A 22,625-nucleotide genomic window follows, 5' to 3' on the forward strand; every position below is an offset into this window, starting at 1 on the left:
CTGATGCATTTGCAGCACTTTTGTTCAAAATGAAGCAGGGCGCACAGTACAAAGTTTTTCCGTACTCCAGCATAACCAATCTCTTGTGCAGGTCTCACCATTTGGAAGAGTTTTTGTCAGCAGACAAGTAGGGAAAGCATGATTATCAGCATCTCATGGAATGTTACTTAGAATTTCAAAACAACTAATCTGAAGAAAAGATTGCACTTGGGCAGCATTGCTTGTCAATAATTCCACAGTCAACCCTGTAGTACTCATGAATTGCATCTACATCTTCCTGTTGCTGTTGAGTTTCTTGATCGTACAAGGATCTTCTGCTGCATCTGTTACTGTTGGCACATCTCCTTATTGATGACTGTCCTCATGTTCAGGTATTGGCATTGAAATATCAATTGTTGCAGTTGCGGAGTTTTCATTATCTGTAGCATTGTTTGCTGGGTAAGGCGTGTTTTCCAGTGGTTTGAGAAATGAAGTTAGTGGCTTTGAGCTCTTAGCTGCTGCTTCACTCACTTGTTTTCACCATCTCTTGCTTGCACCACTTTCAAATCTCCTCTTCATAGTGATCTATCTGGTCAATATGTAGCTTATCCACACTTGAAATATTCTGCTGTAAATAAGTAGTTTATCTACACTTGAAATCTTCTACTGTAAACATGTACACAAATGCTGAAAAGACCTAAAATGAAGAAATACTAATTAAGACCACAAAAGGAAACAGTCAGACAGGTTATTATCCTTATCATTGAATCAAAACTCAGGCACGCAAGGTATAATATAACAGGCTGAGCTGAAGACAAAGGGATGGCATATATATAGTAACAGACACAGATACAGACAGAGAGATAATGTGCAAAAATTTCAAACGTGTGTCCTCATGAAACTCACTGTACAAGACTGTCCTCACAAATTTTCACCTTGAATCTGGACCTATAGACTACAAAAGCCTATGATGATTGCCAAGCTAGGGCTCAACCAACCAACCAGTCACCTCTTTTAGCTAGGATATGAAGATAATGAGAAATTTTCACACAAATAATTCCTTAGTCAACTAGATGTAAAACTATAAAGACACTAAAATGTAACAATTCTCTACCTTTTAACACACACTTGATCCAGTGTCAGCCACTAGTAGTGGTTTGTTTATATAACCAGCTGATCGGAGAGGACACATTCATCACAGTCTAATCTTGTGCCATCAGAACTGATATATTTTTAATATTTATGAACATTTTTAACTCTTTAATGACAAAATCTATATCAGTTAAAAAAATTACATCTTTTACCAAATCACATCTCTTATTTGCTTAAATTTGCAGCTCTAAGCTGAGAGAGCGTGTCACATTTTGGTCTGATAGGAATGTGCATAAAAATAAGTTGCAAAACTTATCAAATGCCAAAAAATTAACAAGTGCCTAAATTTGAGGCCCCCTTTGAGCTTGAGGACCAAGCCAAATGGCCCTCCTTCCCTCCTCCCCCTCATTGGCCCTGGCCCTAGGCACCTCAGGTCACCGCTCCACATTGAGCTTTTCTAATGGCCTTTTTGTTTGGCTTGTCAAACTCAGCAGACAGCCACTCCCCACTACCTGGCACCAACTCTTCCTCCTTGGCCTCACAGATATTACATAGGACACAGCGGGCAGCTATAACCACTGGGATATTTTTCTCACGAGAACCAATCCATAAGTACATTGACCAGTCATTTTGCACCTGCTGAGCATGTAATTGAATTTTTTCTTGGTGCTGTTGACGTGGCCGATGTACAGCTTCATGTGCCAGGGAACCAACGGGTTGGCTGGGTCTCCCTGGATCACTACTGGCATTTCAACATCACTAATGGTAATTGGCCAGTCAGGAAAGAATGTCCCTGGTTGCAGCTTTCTGAACAGTCCCGTGTTCTTAAAGGTGCAAGAATCATGTACCTTTCCATACCAGTGCACATGTGATCTGCCACGGCTTACATAAACCATAGAACAATAGCCCATGCTGCTAATGTACTCTGTTGCAAGGTTTGTCTGGTGCCAAACTAAGGATGTGCATGCCATCTGTCACCTCACTGCAGTTTGGGAACCCCATTGTTGCAAATCCATCCTCTGTAACTTGTACATTGCCAAGAATCCTGGTTTTGTGTAGCAGGACACAATTAATGACCCAAGAAACATGACAACTGCCCCAACCGTGGATTTTCCAAATCCAAAATGATTTCAGACTGACCAATAGCAATCCAGTGTTGCAAGCTTCCAGAATGTGATCACCACTTGCATCTCAACTGTCAACACAACTATCATTCTGGTGTCCATGCGCTGGAGGACTGGCCAGTCCACACAGATCCAGGAATATAGCTTTGTGTATCTGAAAATTCTGCAGCTACTGCTCATCATGATGCAATCCCACCAGTCAGTGCTTGTTTCTTGCCCAGAAGCAGCGATCCACCATCTGAAGTTTTTCTGTGAATGACACCAACATCCTTGAATTATATTTTGCTATGTTACTCAGAAATCTGTTCTTGAAGAAATCGTCAGGTCCCCTGTTTCGCTTCTTCCTGCAGCTCTGATAATACTGGAGACTTGTGCGTCCTGTATTTGCAACAGTCATGACAATAGTACAGAGCTGTGTGGGCTCCATGCTTCTGTCAGAGATGGCTGACACTGAATAGTACCACATGGGTTTGTGGGATATTAAAAAAAGGCATAAAAATTATGGGATATGATTTGAATGCTAGTATGGGATGGCAAAAGTTGCATGCTGGGAACTTGACCCCTAGCTCCCAGTAGTCACTGTGCTGCTTGTTTCCACTCTACTATGCATTGCCCAAATTTCAGTGCACAGGACAATGGTGACTAGCACAATGGGACATCTATCCCTGCACCTCACTGTGAATTGACACAAGGACACCTCATGAGCTGTGCCGCTGCAAGGACCTAAGTATACACATGCATGAGCAATATACTAACTGTGTCTACTTTATGTCAACATAACTTGTGTCCGCCTACTTTTGTAGTGAAGATATGGCCTGAATTTCAGTTTTTTCCTCAAGATCCAGATTCTGATATCGTTACTTGGGTTGAATAGTACCTTACCCCATGAGTAGTTGGATTGTCTTCAAATGTGCAATTCAGCTTGAGTTATAGTATCAGAATCTGAACCCGAGTGATTCTAAGTAAACACAAATTTTGCATGTCCTTTCTAGTACAGTTACTGCAGTTGCTTTATAATTATTACCATAAAGCAATGAGACTAAAAGACTTACAGAACTGGATTCTTCTCGTTTACACCAGTGCAACCTCAGTGGGGTTAATCTCAATTTACCCCAGTGGAAATGAAAACATAATTAAGCCTAATGAAGAAGTCAGTGGAGTTATAAAGTGAGTGTGATGAGAATCAGGCCCATTGCCTTCAGTGCAAGCTTTACAATTAAGGTCTGAATAAGGGCTATAGGCTTTGGCTTGCTGCTATTACATAATCTGGGTGGGGAGGGGAGATCTTTAGGCTCTCTCAAGTCCTAAGATAATTTTCAGCTCTGATGATATTTTAGTATCTAGTTTACATTGTTTGCAAATACATGCTCAATCCTCCTCCAGTTGAAGAGCATGGCAAGACACCTGTTGATGTCAATGGAGCAAGCTTGGGTTCTGAGATACCTAGATTACTTCCATATGATGCCCAAAAGACACCTAGGCCTGGTCTACACTAAGAACGGGGGTCGAACTAGGGTACGCAAATTCAGCTACGTGAATAGCGTAGCTGAATTCGAAGTACCCTAGTTCGAAGTACTCACCCGTCCAGACGCCACGGAACCGAACTCCGCAGCTCCAAGGTCGACTCCGCCACTGCCGTTTGCAGTGGTGGAGTACCGGAGTCGAACGGAGCGCTTCTGGAGTTCGAACTATCGCGTTTATATTAGACGCGATAGTTCGAACTCCGAAAAGTCGAACTCTCCGCGTCGAACTGGCAGGTAAGTGTAGACTAGCCCCAAGAGTGACATTAGCAGCTTGTCAGGAGCCCAGGGCCCAATCTTATTTGCATATGGACTTTTTCATTTTTATTAAAAATAAAAATGGTCAGAGCCAAAACCTTTGGTTGTACACCAATTTTTATGAGTACATTCATTCAATTTGTTGGTTCCTTTAGTTGACTAAAAATAAAATTCTGCAGAAGACCAAGCATTGTCCTCAACCTTCATAAGAGGGAGAAGGTGGGGGTCACCATAAGATGCATTTGTTCCTTTTGGTTGTATTTTGGGCACGCTTATTTTATTCATAGGAAGTACAAGCCTGTTTGGCTAGTTCTACTTCAATAGTAACCTTGGGCACATTCTTTTTACTATGTGACAAAGAAGCTTATACAGGTGTCTCTGATGTACTTGAAATCAGAGGATACTGTATATAAATGGCTTAATTGGATACACAAATTGTAGGGCCTATCCCTCTCTCCCTGTGTAATGATGAAGCTAATAATAATATTAAAAGGAAGTGTTACCTCTGAATGCCTACAACCAAGCTGAAATGTAAACTATTAAAAGGAAACAAATACTGGTTTTGTATGAGTGTATTAATAATCTTAAGGTTTAGATAGATTATAATATCCATACCAAGCTATCTAGAAACATGGCACTTAAATATTAATTACTACTATTTATTTTTCATTGTGGTGGCACCTAAAAGCCCCAGTCATGGACAGCGAACCCAAGTGTGCTAGTACTCTACAGGGTTTTCTCAAATGGTGTGAGGCTCTGTAAGCTCTTCTCAAATAACTGATGACTGATCTTCCTGATTACTTGTCCTTGGCTTTTGAGCTGAGATAGTTGTGGACTATTTGTGGCTGCTTCCTAGTAATGTGCGGTGTGCTAGTTAGATCCATGAAATCTGTCACCGTTCTACTTAATTTACAGAGTACTCTATTACCAGGTAGTTTTTTAACCCGGAGGTTGTGGTGGTATTTTAGAAGCTGCAAATTGTCTCTAAGCGTAAGTGTTTTTCTAGCATGCACATTAGTCTAAAAGTAGTGATCGTTACTTGTGCAGGAAGGAAATTGTAAGAGAGCAGCCACACCACCCAAAATGTGAGATGTGGAAGTTAATAAACCCTTTTCTTGTCCACATCCTGACATTTCAGTTCAAGACAGTACATGAACAAGAAATGCACAGGAACCTGCACAACTTGGAAATGTTTCATTGTGGTCTTTGACAAACCAGAAGGGTCTGATCCTGCATTCCTTTTGTACTCCAAATACCTGGGATGAAATCCTGGCCCCATTGAAGTCAATGACAAAACTCCCAGTGACTTCAGTGGGTTCAGGATTTCACTCCCAGTCATGCAGAACAGGGCCCCTACACTTGAACCCAGATCTTCTTTCCTCGTAGTTGAATGGGTGCAACTCAAATATGGTGTTGGTTACAAACAGGCACTGGGCACAGTTTTGTCCTGCGTTTGACTCTAAGAAATTGCTCCATCTCCAGGGCTGGAATGGATGATCTGTGTTTTGACAGGTATATGAAGAAAACAAATATTTCAAATACAACATGTCACAAACCCCATTCATTCACAGTGCAAATCACCAGCAACAGGATATCTTAAGCACAACTCCATTCAACTTTGTTGTATGTAGAAAGATAAGATGGATGGGGTAATATCTTTATTGGAGCAAGAGACAAACTTTCCATTTTACACAGAGTTCTTCTTCAGATCTGGGAAATACATTCTGTATACATGTCTTCTTCCTTATCTATCTGTTTTGCCCTTTCTGAGCTCTTTGGCCCAGGGATTGTGCCTTCTTTTGATTATGCATAGCACCTAGCCATCTAATCCAGTATGCGGACTGACAGTAACCATACCAGATGTGTCAGGGCAGTAGTGTGGTCTAGGTTAAACTGAGTTTACCCACTTCTCGTTTGGGGAATATGGAGTTTTGGTTAGGTTAGCTTATCCACTTCCACATCACTAATTCAGACAATTATGGAATAAGTGAGAAGCCTGATACAATGTGGAACAACAAGCTTATGATGAAGTTTCTTTTTAACCCCCACACCAGTTAATGGATGGCTCATGCCCTAAAGGATGAGAGTTTATTTTCCTTCTAAAAATATTTTATGCTATCTAATGTGATAATGGATGTTCTCATTTCCCATCTGTCTAATCCTTTTGGAATTCTGCTATGCTCTGATATCTTGTGGTAATGGATTCCACATTTTACTTATGAGTGTGGCAATGAGCTCTACAGATTATTATGAATGGTCTAAAACTATTTCCATTTAGCAGTTTTAAACTGCTTTTCAATTTCATTGAGTGTTTCCTTATTCTTCTTATTGGGAGAAAGGATAAATAGAAAGGCTTGATTCATCTTCTGTATATCATTCGTTATTTTACATTCCTCTGTCATGTCCCCTTTCACTAATCTCTCTAAATTAAACCAGCTTAATCTTTTCAGTCTTTCCTCATGTAGAAGTCTTTCCATGCCTCCTCTTTTCATCCTGTCTCAGTCCTTTCAAATTCTGCTGGATCTTTTTGTGATGGAATGATCAGAATTAGATTTCAAATGTGCATTATATTTTAGGTTTTAGAGGACCCTGAAAACCAGCTTGTATTCTGAGTCAGAGAAATATCTAATCCTCTTAAATTATATATAAGCCATTTGTCTCAAATTTATCTTGCAGCAGCCTGTTCCATGGGTTACTTATAACTTGGATGTTGGAGAATTTTATTTTATTTTTTGTAAACACACTGCCTTTCAGTTTCACAGTGTCCTCTACTCATTTTTGTATCATAGTACAGGGCAAAATTAATTGCTTTCTATCCCTTCCATGCATTCATAGGATGTTGCAGGGCTAGATATTGTGTTAGAATGACAGCAACTATATATACACGGGTGTATTGTTAGAATGAGACCAAATATGCCACTGCGTGTGTTAAGTCTGAGTGTTCCCAATATGACAGAGCTATTTCCATCAACTTATGCACACTTTGATTGAACTGATAACTCATGTAGTTATAATTGAAGTGTCCTGCCAAACCTGATTCCCTACTAAATAGTACAGATACTGACTTCCCTAACAGAAACTACAACAAACCCAAAAGCGCAGAAGTTAGTGATCTTGTAGATAGTTTGATCATTAAAAAAATTGCTTAAAGCTTGATGTTAATATATTACTCATGAGAGATCCCAGATCAACAGCCCAGGGGACTGAAGTTCTAGATTTAGTCAAAAAACAGGTAAAACATGGCCATTGTTACGGTCTTAATTCCCCAGCAATAAATCTCAACTCTGACATGAAGTGTAGGGGCAAGAGGATAGTTCAGTGTCCATAATCCTTCAGTCCTGGACTTCCCTGCTGAGACGCTCATTAAGTCTTCTGATCATTGCCCATTGTGAGGGTGATTTTAATGTATGAACATTTGTTATTGGATGAAAAACATTTGCTAACTTCATGCAGGACACCACATTGCTGTTAGTTGAAAGTCATTACAATCTATAACCAACATAGGTTAGAATTCAACCTGTAACTTTATGGGGAAGGGTTCCTTCACCTAAACCCTGCAGTAGTCATTGCTCTTCAGAAATACTTTTATAGCTATAGAGCCATTTAGTGCATCAGGAAAAAATGATGACTTAATACACCAAGTGTTAATGAGCTATATGTCACTACTTGCTCCATAGAATCTGTTTTTGGTTTGCTACTAGTACTTCCTGGATACGTTTACAAACTTGAGGGCTTTTTTTTGGTACTTCGGTCTTTCAACATCTTCCCTCCCGCCACTCCAGGGACAGTGGAAGATATGTACTGGCTGCTCTAGAATGCATGACTGAGCTCTGGCACATCAGTAGGATTTAGCTGACCTCACATGACAGTGCAGAGTTCAAACATAGGTGTAGAAAGTAGGGCTGTCCAGCGATTAAAAAAAATTAATCGTGATTAATCACACTGATAAACAATAATAGAATACCACCATTCCAGAGGACATGAATCCATGCGGATGACTAGTTCTGCTCAATAACAACCCAAAACAATGAGGACCAACACATGTTCATCATTGAGTCAGATGCCACCAGCAGAAGATTCATTTTCTTTTTTGGTGGTTTGGGTTTTGTAGTTTCTGCATCTGAGTGTTGCTCTTTTAAGACTTCTGAAAGCATGTTCCACACCTCGTCCCTCTCAGATTTTGGATGGCACTTCGGATTCTTAAACCTTGGGTCAAGTGCTGTAGCTATTTTTAGAAATCTCAGATTGGTACCTTCTTTGCATTTTGTCAAATCTGCTGTGAAAGTGTTCTTAAAATGAACATGTGCTGGGTCATCATCTGAGATTGCTATAACATGAAATATATGACAGCATGTGGGTAAAACAGAACAGGAGACATACAGTTCTCCAAGGAGTTCAGTCACAAATTTAATTAACGTGCATCGTCAGCATGGAAGCATGTCCTCTGTAATGGTAGCTGAAGCATGAGGGGGGTATACGAATGTTTAGTATATCTGGCACTAAATACCTTGCAACACCAGCTACAATAGTGCCATGCAAATGGCTGTTCTCACTTTCAGGTGACACGGTAAACAAAAAGCAGGCAGCATTATCTCCTGCAAATTGTAACCAAACTTGTTTGTCTGAGCGATTGGCTGAAGTAGGATTGAGTGGACTGGTAGGCTCTAAAGTTTTACATTATTTTATTTTTGAATGCAGTTATTTTTTGTACATAATTCTACATATGTAAGTTACACTCACGATAAAGAGACTGCACTATAGTACTTGTATGAGGTGAACTGAAATATGCTATTTCTTTTAGCATTTTTACAGTGCAAATATTTGTAATAAAAAAATAATATGAAGTGAGCACTGTACACTTTGTATTCTGTGTTGTAATGGAAATCAATATATCTGAAAATGTAGAAAAACATTCAAAAATATTTAATAAATTTCAATTGGTATTCTATTGCTTAACATTGTGATTAATCGCAATTAATTTTTTTGAGTTAATCGCATGAGTTAACTGCGATTAATCGACAGCCCTAGTAGAAATGTCTGTGCTGCTGCTGCATGCATCCTACCACTGAGCAAAATCTTTACCAACCATTTCATGACAGCCAGGCATCCTCTTTCTGTGCATAGTGCAGAGGAACGGCTGGTGTCAGAATATGGTGTGGGAGAGCTTCTCACGCTGATGTTGCCTTTTATGATGCACAAAAGCTGTGGCCTCACATCCTCTGCTATTGGTGTCAGTGCAGACGCAAGCGAGGTAACAGGCCCACTCAAAATTCATACTTATCACGCTGTGGAGGAACTCCTGAATAATAAACCTACTGGTGCATGAATATATCATGCCAGTACATGACATTATTATGACCTTCAATCTAAATATGGGCATAATTTAGCATCATATTCTATACAATGAAGAACTAAGCTAATCCTGTAATTGTTTCTCACAGTTTTGATGCAATCTCAATGAGAGGGATCTATCAGTAGATAGAGAGAGGAAAATTAAAAAAAAAAATACAAGAAACTGTACAATAATCCATTAAGAGCCTGGATTTTACTCACAAGAACAAAAACATTCAAGCTCAAGGCTTTGATATCATCCTTAACTCATCCCTGTCAGATCTTTATATGACATATCAGAAATTCTCCTGAGACAAATACAAACTTTAGGCTCAGAGGGATGAGTTATCGATAGAACAGTAATGATTATGGAGTCTGTTATTTTGCTTTAGTTGTTGTGTTGGTCTCTTATTTTAAGTGCATTTTAAAATTAAATATTATTCCATTAAATTAAACATGCATCATTTATTGCAGAATTGTTTACACTTCTGAATGTATAACAGATACAGTGTGGATGCTATGTAGAGGAGGTGCAAGCGTGAACTAGTGTATAGGGCACTAGACCAATGTCAGGAGATTTAGGTTCTGTTCCCAGATCTGCAACTAACCTGCTGTGTGGCCTTCAGCCAATCACTGTGCCTCAGTTTCACATCTATAAAATTAGGAGAATGATAATTACCTTCCTTTGTAAAACACTTTAGGCCCTACAGATGACAAGAGCTATGTAGGAACCAAGTAGCAGTGTTATAAAACACTAAACAGAATAGAATAATTCTTCTAATAATCTGGTATTGCTTAGTTTTACCATGCATGTATTTTTGACATACACCACCATTAAAAAGGTGTCAAAATATTATTCTGTAACTCACTGGTCACAGAGAATAAAGCTTTCGGCAGGTAAGTATGTTGAAGTGACTAAAAATTGGATTAAAAGACTAAACTAAAGTTTTACAATGTTAAGTAGCGAGGCTGAAGCACTAACCCATAGCATTTTTGGCTTTCAGAGGGCAAGGATAAAAGGTTAAAGTTCAGGCAGACACATAAAAGCAAAACAGTAAATAAACTGCAGTTGGTTCATCAAAATCACCCTAACAACAAAGCAACAGAAAACGTCAGAGTTTCAAGTGCTTACACAAGAAGAGCATGAATGTTTATTAGAATGATATGATTCAGTATAGTCTCTAGTATTTTTTTTTGTTAGCACTACTGAGGATTAAGTACTTGCAGGGCTAGGAGGACTGAATGCAACAGCAGAGAATGAAACTAAATATGTAGTTTCTAGAAGAGGATGTGAGAAGTCATGGCTGTGGTTTTATACATTTACCTGCTTCATTGAATGTTAAGAATACATTTGTAAAGCTATGAAAACATCACTTGTAATATCTAGTAAAATAATAGAACAAATATTAGGAGAAAATAACCAAGCAAACACTAAACATAAAGGATTAAGAGAATCATAAGAACCATGAACAACTAGCATCATCTATCACGGGGGTTTTTCTGGACTGCTCCCTCCCCAATATAAACTACATACCTAAGAAGTAATAAAGAATAAATCTTACCACAAAGGGGAGGGGGGAAGTAGCAGATTCAACAGCTGTTAGCTATTTGGATTTTAGTAGATTATTGTTACAATGTCTCACAAAATCATACTCTCAAAAGTTAATTCAACTTGGCTTCAGTACTGAGGTGGATGGGAGAGCAGTTGAGGAGAAACTATATTTGACACAGATAAATAATTTTTTTATACTGCTGGATAACTAACTTGCACTGAACAAAATTGTTGAGATGAACTCTACTCTGGCTGTTAGCTCTTTGCCGGTGTGTCTATTGTTTATTTGTATGACATTGTGAAGCAAACCAAGTGAGCAATATAGTATCATTCAACTCAGAGTTAAATAGAATGGTTGCAAAAGGAGATGAAGTGAGGAGATGTAGCTTGAGTCTTGGAAGCTGGTTGTGTTTGCGGGAAGCAGTAGGAAGAAAGTTTAACCACCTCAAAACTGGCCTACAAAGGGCCTGGACAACTGAATCACTAGCATGGGGCTCTGGAGGCCTGTCTCCATGGATACGATGGTTAGTCAGGTTGCTAGGGGAAAAAATGGGGGAGTGAGAGTAGAAGCATGAGGGCTGGCAGCTGAGTGATACTAGCCCATATGGTCAAATGGGGACATGGATGGCCTGAGGATTCAAGATTCTTTGATTTCCACTTCATTTAAGCTGTAACATAAAGAGCCTTTCCAGCTACTCCATGAGGCCTGTGATAACTCTTAACAGCAATATGGAGGGGAGCAATTTATTTGCCTTTATTCTATATTTTCAACATTAAATAAACTTTGTATTATGTAAGCTACTCAGTGTTACTGCTGCAAGCTGTTTTAATGACCTTCGCTCAACTTGTGTTCTTGATCAAAAGACATCAACCAGTGGTCTTGGCCTTAAAGAGTTATTGGTATTCTGGCTGCCATCAAACCAAAGCATAGGAAAGGCCTATAGAGTAAGAACAGGAGCAGAATTTGGAGGGACAAGACAAATGACGACACATGGAGAAAAACTGACTGAATTACTGAAGGCAAAGGGTAATAGGTGTCTATGGGAATCACTGTTAGTTCATGAGGATGTTAAATATGGCAGGAGCTATCTGAAAGAGGAAGATAGCAGCATGATAGTGAAATTTGCACAGCTTCTAAATTGTAAGAGATTGCAAACATCAGACAGAACAGAAAAATAACACAAAAGGGGCAAGAAGTTAAAGGTATGGACAAAGATAGCAAAATGAAAGCTTGGGGGGAAAAGGTATGCTAACTTGCAGAGATTCATTCTAACATATTATCTGGAGGAAAAATAATCTGAACTACATATCCAATGGGAGGGAGAATACTGGAAAGTAGTGATCCTTGGCATAATAGTGAACGTGAAATTAAACTTGAATTTGTAATGCAATATGATGGCACTTGGCAATATGGCCAATGCATTTTTGTGTTGCTTGAGTGGAGACATTATGTAATTGTGACAAAGTCAGGCTGGAGAGCTGCAAGAGGGTGGTCTTCTCAATACACAGAATTGCTTGTATGTCTTTGTGAAGGTTTCATTTTCCACAATGAAACACAGTCAGTCCAGTTATACATTTCATAAGATGAACTTCAGGTTCAAATAATCCATGGGAAGATCAGTCAGACACTACTTTGTTGTCAGCCCAAATCTATAATTCCACAGGAGCCTTGATCCTTCACTTCCTTATTTTTTTATGTTCCACTTCTCATTAGATAACAGGATACTTCTGTTCTCTGCTTGGCATTGGAAGGCAGGTATATTAGCCCTAGAATGATAAAGACTCTTTTCCCTATAAATTGTGAAGGGATTACCTCAGGTCAATTAGGGATCCCTACATCCATTTAAAGGCTGCCTGAGTCCTTTAAAAACCTCCTCCTCCGGTGAGACAGGGGAGGAGAGACAAGCTGCTGCAGCCAGGGCTAGTGGCAGCAGGAAAAAAGGGTGCTCTGGAGTGGATGGCTGCTCTCCTCTCTACAGAGGAAGCTACATAACAGATTGCCTGTTTAGTTTAGAGGAAGGGGGGGCACCCCCAGGGCCAAGAACAAGGCCACCCACCCTCAGGAGTCTCTCTCTATATGGTCCAGCGTGTGATCACTCCTAGAATAGAACATTCAGTTCTGGTAATGAGGTACCAGAACAATATTGACTAATAGGGGGATATTCAGAGAAGAAAAATGATTGGAAGGAGGGACTTCAAAGACAAGTATTAATAGTTTAGGTAAGTGATGACAATATGGTAACTGTCTAGAAATATTGGAATGTTTCATGGAGAGAGAGGAATTATTTATGGTGATACGAGAAAAATATAGCTAGGGACAGTGTGACAATATTATACAAAATTAAAAAGAAAATGTAGGTTGAGGTCAAACTTGCAAGCAGAGTGTGGGACAGTTTCCCAAGTGACCATGCTTCCATCTGCACTCCTTGTACTTCTCTAAATTGGATTGGACAACGTGGTAATACAAAGAATAGTGGTTTGCATGGCAGGGGAATAGAGTTGATGTATTGTGTCTTTTCTCAGATTTGTGGGAGACATAGCAAGAAATGTTCTTTCTTTCAGGGTTCAGTTCCACAAGGTGCAGAACACTCTGGCCTCAGTCTAGAAAAGAGTTTAAGAATGTGCTTAATTTTGAACACAAGTAATCCCAGATGCTTAAATGATTAGCTGGATTGAAATCAGATTAGCTGGATTTCAGAATACTCATCATATTGCAGGATTGAGTCCTTAACCCCATTGGAAGGAGTGGCTACTCAAGTTGTTCTCCAGCTTTGAACTGCCCTGTGAATAGTATCTCCCAGTTCTGCACCAGACTGTTTTAAATTGCTAAATGATGTACTGATCTTTGTAAAACTGGACTGCGTAATCCTTTGTAGAGAAACAAAATGATGCTCAGAGATTACGGTGATGAACACAGCAGTCATGTTTATAAACAACTATTTACTGATTTAATACACTGTGAAGTTTTGCTTTAATCTTTCATGACTGCCTAGTGCCTCCACTTTTTGACAAGCTCAGTATATTGTCAGTATATTTGCATATAGGATATAATAAAAATAATTTCAAATATAATAAAGCCTTGAAAAGGGTAGTGGGGTTTGTACAGTGACCAGCACAATGGGGTACTAGTCCACAGCACTACCACAATTCACAAATAAAAATAAAAGATTTAATTACTTGAGCAAGTGTAATTTTTTTAAAAAGGCTAAAGAGATTGCATCTTAATTTCTAGTTTGACTTTTTGTCAGACTCCATAACACTAAGCTGGATTCCGATACCCTTGCTCATAGTGAGGTGCTCCTTACTCCAATGGCACCACTTGTACAGTAATGTGCTACGCATTCGCTTAAATGATTATTCTGAGAAGTGAGCGCTATTCTGATTTGGAAGCATTTTGCACCCACTTTCCACTGATAGAAAGGACTACACACATTGCCCCGTTGATGAACTGAGCCCCAACATGAACAAGGGAGTCAGAATCTGGTCCTTTAGGAATAGTAGGAATCTTTGTTTTACAAATGGTAGAAAGACTATGCTGGAACCAACTATAATGTAAAGAACTCTGCAAATAAGAGAGAAAAATTAAGTGTTCAGTATAAGAACATGTAGAAGTGGGGGGGAAAATTCACACCTAAAATGAAACTGGGGAAATTTGTGTTTTCATAATGTATGTGGTCCAAAACTGCACCGTTCGCAGAAGCCAGTGCTGTGAATTGTCAGCAGTTTTTTTTTTTTTAAACTAACGCTACTTTGGGTTTGGTAAACGGAGGTGCTGAGGAAGCTGAAGTTCACAGATTAATCTTTTGGAGTCTTCAAACTTTATACGCATCTTTGTCTGGGCATTCATTTGAATGGCTGTCCTGAGAATACTTGTGTTATGAAATTCAAGCTAGTCAAGGGGACGTCATTATCAACAGTGCCCTCTTGTTGTCAGATCCTGAAAAGAGAAGCGGCAAGGACAAATATACAAGCAAATTTTTTTTAAAAGCTAACTTTAGGTAGAAATTGACTATATTTTCCTTAATGTTCTGTAGTCTGTCCTATCAGATATTACTGAGCATGTGATTACAGAAAATGAACTCTTAAAAAGCTCTTTGGAACACACAGTTTGAGAGAGGAGAAACTATGAGGCAAAGGGTTTCCAGCACATGGAAAGAAAAAGTCACATGGGATTAAGCACAGAATAAAAACTACTCTTCAAGTTTTCCTGTTATAGGAAAATATAATGATGCTAGAGAAAGAAAAAAATTAGGTGTGAGTGAATGTTAGAAAAATAATTGCTGAAAGGATTTTGCTCATTCTCTCCAAATTTCTACACTGTTACAATGGGCACCCATCCTATGCTCTGGTCACCTAGCCGATAAATATAAAAAGGGCAAAGGACTGCCTCCCTCAGCCCACCATCTCCTTGAGAGCTCTTTGTGTTTTTTAAACAGAATTTTAAAAGCAATTAATATTTGAAGAGTGGGCCTACACAGCACATTGTTTTGGGTTAGGAGTTGCCCACTTAAACAGCTGTAATGCATGTCATGGTCAGCCTGAAGTTGGGGAATACACAGTTTTCAAAAGTTGGTTAAGAAGCAGAAAAGGTTGGACTTAACCTAATTGTTATTTCTTGCACCTACCACAATAGGGTCCTTGTCTGCGGCTGGGGCTCCCAGGCACTACCACGCTACAAATCATATAATCATTACAAGGGGCATGATCCAACACCCACTGAAGTCAAGGGAAAGTCTCTCATTGGAGCAGAACAATTTGTATAGTGGGGGGGGGGGGGAGAGCCACTGAACCAAACCCTAAACCATGACTATGAGGCAAATCGCTTCAAACCTGGGGGTGCAGCCGCACCCCTAGTTCCTCCCCCCGAGCTCGGCACAGTTGCTCCTTTAGTTATCAGGGGGCTCAGGGTACCCAGCGCCTCTTACCACCAGCTTCAAGCGCTCCGAGTAGTTTTCACGCTGTCCCCTCCCCCGCCCTGCGGCCAGCCGGTGCCTACCGGGCCAGAGAGGCGCCGGCGGGGGGGGAGGGGTTTCCGCCGCACCGAGCTGCCCCGCGGCGCGGTTTGCCCAGGACGCGGGCAGGCGGCGGGGCGCCCGAGGAGCCCAGCTCAGGCGGAGGGCTGAGCCCGGCACTTCCCTCAGCGCTCCAGGGCTGCGCGCCAGCGGAGCCGCCGCCAGCAGCGCAGCTCGGCCCCTAGGGGCCAGGCCGGGCGCCGGAAAGGCCGGCGGGGCGGGCAAGCGGCGCTGTCCTAGCTCGGCTGGTGCTGCGCGGCGCACGCGTGTGCGCGGCTCCCTGCGCGCAGCGCGGGAGGGGCCCAGCGAGGCGGCGCAGGCGAGGAGCCCGGCTGGCGATGCTGGGGGGTGAGTGGCCCCCGGGCTGTGGGGGGAGGGGGGCAGTGCGGCCTGCGAAGAATGGGGGGTGGGGGGGAGTTTCCAGCCTCTTCCCTGGGCAAGGGTCCCCGCCTGTCCCCCTCACCTGAACTCAGCTCGTTGCAACCAGGGCACAGGGGGATCCTGGTTCTGGGCGCTTCGTGGGGCTGGGGGTCGGAGGGGGATCAGCCCAGCATCAGGCCCCAGAGGCTGGGCTTTGAGGGATTCTCATGCAGGGTCAGACTTTGCCCCCCTCGCTCCTTTCCAAATTCCCTCTCACCAGGAAAGCTGCGCGGTGAAGAGACACCCTGGAAGGGACGTGTCATGTTGGGTCAATGGTGGAGATGGAGCTGGCCTTTCTTGGTACCTCAGGAGCTCTCCCCTGGTGACTGGAGCCACATCTGTGAAACCAGGCAAGTCTATTCTGTGATCAGAATAAAAGGACAGAGAGAGGAGGGTCTTGCCCACAGAAGTTAGAAATGGAAAAGGCCCTGCTGGATCAGCACCTTGTTTTCTATTTAGCTGAGACAAGGTTCTGGGAGGGAGGAAAGATTACCCTTAATGATAAACTGCAGACCATGGGTTCAAATATATTTATGCCTTAGAAAGTGCTCACAAACCTTTTTGAGACACTGTACTCCAGGCTGAGAATGTCTGATCTCATTACGTCTTTTGCGAGACCGTGCAGAAGTACTGACACTACACCATTGCTAAATACTATTATTAGCGATTCAATACTTATTTCTGTTACTAAGGTAGGACATCCTACCTTTTTATGTTACAATTGTGTTTATTGTTGTATCAGTGCATATTGGATGCTTCCGCAATTCAAATATGCATTTTTTAAAATAAATTTTTGCAAGCCATTTACGCATAGGAAATTAAGATATTTCTATTATCTAATGAATCCAGTTCAGCTCCCATTGAAGCCAATAGGAGCTGTGCTGTTGACTTCAATAGGATGATCAAGCCCAAAGTCACCATATTAATGGTTAAAAATATTTTTACACATTTATTTGTATTACCATTGCACCTAGGAACTGTAGGCATAGACTAAGACCCCAATGTGGTAGGTACTGTACAAACAGAGAACAAAGAGACCATCCCTGCCCCAAAGAGCTTTTGTATAACTATTGCTAAATATAAAAATCCATATTACCATGGAATCGTTTCTTATTATTGGATTCACACTATACCCTGTAATGGGTTCTGTTGTCAATAATCCAAATGAAAACTATAAAAATGTAATATTTTGAATGAAAGCACCACCTTTAAAAAAAAGTTGGAGGTTGTTTTTTTCCAAGACCATATGGTTGTATTAAGTAAGTTACAGGTATTTTTTAAAAAATTATTTAAGATATGTTTACCCAACAGCGGAATGGTTAGGCTGCCATATAAACGCTATATAATTCCAATCTTTCTGACATCTGCATACGGCTATATTCACACCTTTCTTTGTTCAACATCAAGGTCTGTCAACCCACAAAAGCAAGGACATTCCATAAGTGCTGCAACTCTATCCGTAACTCCTCATGGTCTTGTCTAGAAAATATCCTCAGCAAAAGTGCAGCTGCAGTGATGCTACAAGCAGTGTAAGCACTACCATAGACAAAGAGCAGGCAATTTTTTCAGACTACCTGTGAGGTTAGATGATACAACATAAACACTCCTATTCTTGGTGTCCACTAGATTTTATACTATCAGTACCACTGTGGGTGGTGTAATGGTGCTGAAAAAACAGATATTAGATTTATTAGTATATTATTCATGATCCCTAAATAGTATGTGATCTGTCAGATTGCATATGCTGTAATGCATGTAATGTAATGCACTGTCAGAGATCATGCTATCATTAGAAAGACATCTCAGTGTTCCTATCAATGGCAGTATATCCTGCTTAGAATGAAGTTTCTGCCTGAACTTTGAATTTCTTTGCTCTTGGAATGAGAACATCAGACTTAAAGGTGATCTGCAAAGCCTTTGTGAAGGATAAACTTCACAGACTATTTAAGAAGTAAAAATTAGTTGATCGCATCAGTTACTTTAAGACAACTGTAATACTTTCATGGACACACAGAATTCACTCTTATCAGCACTTCTGCATATCATGTAGACTTCAAGGTTGTAAGCATGGGGGACCTTTTATTTTTTCTTCATAGGTTCGCTAGCTCACAAGATTAAAGAGAACCTCAGTTATCTTTTATTCAGTCTGTGTACAGGTAGCAAAATTTCCCCTTCCTGATATATAATCTTAAAGGTTGGGTTTTTTTTTTTTAAAAAGAAAGTTTGAAGTTTATCTCTGATCTCCTTTGATATTTGCTCTTACATTTTATGCTGTATGAATTTTGCGTATGTAACTTGGTCAGTTCATTTTATAGTGCTTTCATTGACAAGAACTTAAGCAATAAGCAACTAGCCAAAGAGGATATGAATAGATGGGTTCTTGGCACATTGACTCAGGCAGTACTATGGCTATGGTTTTGCTGTCATAAAGCAAGCTGTCTGAAGGATGTTTACAGTTACTGGGCAATTTCAGTTTATTGGAAAACACACCATTTACTTGAATCACATTAGTGCTGCGATTGCTCATCAGTATGGTAGCTGATGATTTCAGTGACTGCTGTAAGTAAAGTTTATGCAGAGGCTGAGGAATTGTACAGTGAGACTTAAGATTTCAGTTTGAAGGACTTATAATTACAGGTTTAAAAACATACAGTCTTTATGAAATAGATAAGATTTAAAAAAAATTACAAGCCACCTCTATCTTTCATCCTCAGATACTTCTCAAAAAAAAGGAAAAGTTCACATTTCCTTGCCTCCCCCAACCCTCCTCCTCCAAAAGCCTGAAAGTAAAACTTCATATTAATGTAAAAAATTAGCAAAGACTGGATTTTCCAGAACAATGTCTCAGACTTGTCCCCCAAAATGTCATGCAAAAGGGTCAGGATTTACAGATCTTCTAACAGCACAAATACTTTGTTGGAAATAAAGAATTAAATCATGAAAACATTGCAATAGAAGTATTTTCATTACAAATCATAAGAGTCATAATAGATTCACTCTGCTGTAACATGCCTGATATGCCTTCACTCCTCCAATATATATGTGCAGCATTACAGGATACAGATCATCAATTACTAATGCCACTTTTAGATGTTAAAATAGGGTGGAAAATAGTCCCACCTGAACTTGAAATATTTCAAGGCCCCTTCTGGGAATTTTCTGGCCAAAGTTCAAACACTTCAACATCATCTATGTTTTAAAGTTGTTTATTATGACCAGAACTAGTATAGGTTTGCAGTTGAAGAGACATTTATAATTTAAAAAATATGTATTAATCCTTTGGAAGCTTAAAACTTAAATCTCGCTTTTAGTTTAAAAAAAAAAGTGTTGCCTCTATTACATCTGCCTGGGCATTTGTTTATTGTAGGGTAGACTTTAACTAACAGTTTGAAAGTCAGCAGTGTTTTTATCATTTGTGCTGCCTTTCATTTTGTGGAAGTGGATGGATCAAAGAATTGTGGTATTGCCAACTTCCACAATTTTATTATGAGTCTTGCATTATTTGGTGTTTTTCGTAAAGTTCTAGATTCTTGAATCTCTGGATTTTGAGAGAGTCTCAGGTTTCATTTTTAAAAAAAAAAATTGTTTATGGCTCTCATGTAGGGTTGCCAACCCTCCAGGATTGGCTTGTTGTCTCCAGGAATTCAAGATTAATCTTTAATTAAAGATTATGTCATGTGATGAAATCTCCAGGAATACATCCAACCAATATTGGCAACCCTAAAGGCTCAAAAGCCAGAAGGCAAATAAGAACCACTCCACTTCTCTGTTTTAAAAAAAAGTCGTGATTGTATAGGGCCTGATTCATGTTTTTCTTGGAGTCAGCAAGACTGATTCCTAGGAGACTATAGAGCCTTTTACTTATAACCTCTCTTTTGAATTTCACATGGTTGAACTAATTTCCTCATGCTGGAATAACACTTCCCATAGTGGCCTTCTCAGTAGCAAGGCTGGACTATGCCCTAAACCAGGGGTCTCAAACTCAAATGACCCCGAGGGCCGCATGAGGACTAGTGCATTGGCCCGAGGGCCGCATCACTGACACGCCCCCTTGCTGCCCCTGGCCCCACCCCCAATCCACCCCTTCCATGAGGCCCCGCCCCTGCCCTGTCTCTTCTCCACCTCCTCCCCTAAGCGCGCGGCTCCCCGCTCCTCCCCCCACCCTCCTGGAAAGTGCTAAGCGCCACCAACAGCTGTTTGGTGGCTTGGCGGCGGGGCACTTAGGCGGCGGGTCCCGGAACAGAAGGGGCCCCCCACCGCCGAAGACCGGGCTGCGCTTCGGCGGCGGCGGGTCCCTCTTTTCCCCACCCCGGCCGGTCCCGCTTCCCACCCCGGCCCCGGCCGGTCCCGCTTCCCACCCCCACCCCCCGGCCCGGCCCCGGCGGGTCTCGCTTCCCTTCCCCACCCCTGGCCCGCCCCGGCGGGTCTCGCTTCCCTTCCCTTCCCCCCCCCGGCCCGGCCCGGCCCCGGCGGGTCTCGCTTCCCTCCCCGGCCCGGCCCGGCGGGTCTCGCTTCCCTCCCCCCCCCCCACGGCCCGGCCCGGCCCTGCCCCGGCGGCTCCCGCTTCCCCCCCCCCTTCCCCGAGCGCGTCTCCGGCGAGGCCTGAGCTTCATCCCGCTCAGAGCCGCGTGGTGAGGGGGCGGGGCTGTGAGCTCCACGCCGAGCACAGCGCTCAGCCCAGAGCTCCCAGCCCCGCCCCCTCCCCACGCGGCTCGGATCGGGGCGGGGCTCAGGCGCTCGGACGGAGACGCGCTCGGGTAAGGGGGGGGGGGAGGGGGGGAGGGAAAGGCTCCAGGAGAGGGGCGGAGGCGGGAGCCTCCGCTTTTCTCTTGGGGGCCCCTGCGGAGCCCGGGGCAAATTGCCCCCTTTGCCCCCCCCCTCTGGGCGGCTCTGGGGAGCTCCGCGGGCCGCAGAGAAGAGCTCCGCGGGCCGCATGCGGCCCGCGGGCCGCATGTTTGAGACCCCTGCCCTAAACCCTAGAGGAGTTTGGAGTTAATTAACAGGGAAGCTTTCACTACCTCTGCTACCTGTTCTGTGTATAGGGGACACAGCATCACTCACTTTAGGGCAGTATCTTGGATCACCCAAGAAAAGTCATAACACAGACTTTGAAGAGTGGCGGCAGGCACTGTGCCCCTCCCAGTCCCTCTCCTACCCACCCTCTTATCCCCCATGGGCTTTCTAGCCAGTGGATCATCCAGTTCACAAGACCACTTACTGTTCTCGTCTCACCATTCACCTGTCCTGTCCGCTAACTCCTTCTCCCCTGGGCTCCTACAGAGCAAAATTGCAGAGTTGAATTCTGTAGCACACAAGGGTTGCAGAGTGCCCCTACCTGGCAGGTCTTCTTCCTTGTAGCTGTGCAAGGACTAAAATATGGCAGAACTCCAGGGAGCTGGGGAATGTCACCCTTAAGTACTGCATGACTAATCCTGCTTAGATATACAAAGTAGTGGAAGAACAGGGAAGCGAGTAAGATGTGAACAGAGATCCTTATGTCTGCTTTGCACAGGGGCTAGTCACAGTCTGTCCTTGTGGTTCCTAACCATAAACACTACAATGGCTAGCACTTGCTAGTGGTGCTAACCTCCTCATAGCCTTTTTAGACTGTTGGGCTGGTAAAGAGGGACTATTGGCCGGGGGGTTTGGAAAAGCATATGCTATATCTTTTTAAAAGTGCTGTGGAAGGAGGCACACTTAGTCCATATGTTCCCATGGATACAGTGCCTGCCAGAAGCAGGTCAATAAGCTCTCTAGCCAATGCCTCCAGTAAGCCACAATTTATCCCTGTGTGTGAAAGGATTATTTTTTTAAATTAAATATTGCAACAAGCATCTTTGATGTCCTAAGTTGCAGATGTTGTAACATAAGGAGTATTTTAATATATTGTTTTTTATTTTTAAAAAACAGGGAAAAGGCATTCATTTCACTTTAGAGAGCAAAATGTTTTCCACATGGCTTGTGCACATGGCAATTTGGTGTTTGGTACAAGCAGTAACAGGTAAGTGTTTGATTTCTAAACAGAAACTTTGCTTAGAAAAATCTTGAACAGTTTAATTTGTTTCTCCTTCTGGCTTTGAGTGCTTTGTTGGAAAATGCCTTCCTTATATTTAAGTTCCAGAGGGTCATGCTACTGTTACTTCAATGCCTGCCTGGATTGTTTTCTTATTAAAAATAATTCATTTTCAGTTAATTGGATAACGCTGTTAAGAATAGTGGATGTGATTCTCTGTTGCCTTGCGCCTTGTCATAGAGGATGTATGACACTACTATTCTGATTTGGCAGCATTTTACACCCTGGTGCACAACTGTAAACAACCCTACAAAGTGCAAGGCA

At 41.9% G+C, this 22,625-nt stretch overlaps 2 protein-coding genes across 5 annotated transcripts in view; one reads left to right on the forward strand and one right to left on the reverse strand.

Moving 5' to 3' along the window:
* C8H1orf141 (chromosome 8 C1orf141 homolog) overlaps positions 1 to 22,625 on the reverse strand; it is a 127,284-nt gene that overhangs the window by 86,185 nt on the left and 18,474 nt on the right. The window contains exon 1 of one of the 3 annotated variants that reach the window (XM_045027692.1): positions 15,782 to 15,888. The exons of 1 other annotated variant lie outside the window; for it this stretch is intronic. The gene's annotated coding sequence lies outside the window, so the exon portion shown is untranslated. Of the gene's footprint in view, positions 1 to 9,912; positions 9,941 to 15,781; positions 15,889 to 22,625 lie in introns of those variants that run through there. One more of the 3 variants, XM_045027690.1, reaches the window with a different exon arrangement.
* IL12RB2 (interleukin 12 receptor subunit beta 2) overlaps positions 16,116 to 22,625 on the forward strand; it is a 32,979-nt gene continuing 26,469 nt past the window's right edge. For both annotated transcript variants that reach the window (XM_045027686.1, XM_045027688.1), the window contains exons 1-3: positions 16,116 to 16,216; positions 16,509 to 16,638; positions 22,199 to 22,289. In XM_045027686.1, coding sequence (XP_044883621.1) covers positions 22,232 to 22,289 — 58 coding nt within the window. In that variant the 5' untranslated portion in view covers positions 16,116 to 16,216; positions 16,509 to 16,638; positions 22,199 to 22,231. The remainder of the gene's footprint in view (positions 16,217 to 16,508; positions 16,639 to 22,198; positions 22,290 to 22,625) is intronic.

This window comes from Mauremys mutica, chromosome 8 (genome assembly GCF_020497125.1).
Source record: "Mauremys mutica isolate MM-2020 ecotype Southern chromosome 8, ASM2049712v1, whole genome shotgun sequence".
NCBI classification, from domain to species: domain Eukaryota; kingdom Metazoa; phylum Chordata; order Testudines; family Geoemydidae; genus Mauremys; species Mauremys mutica.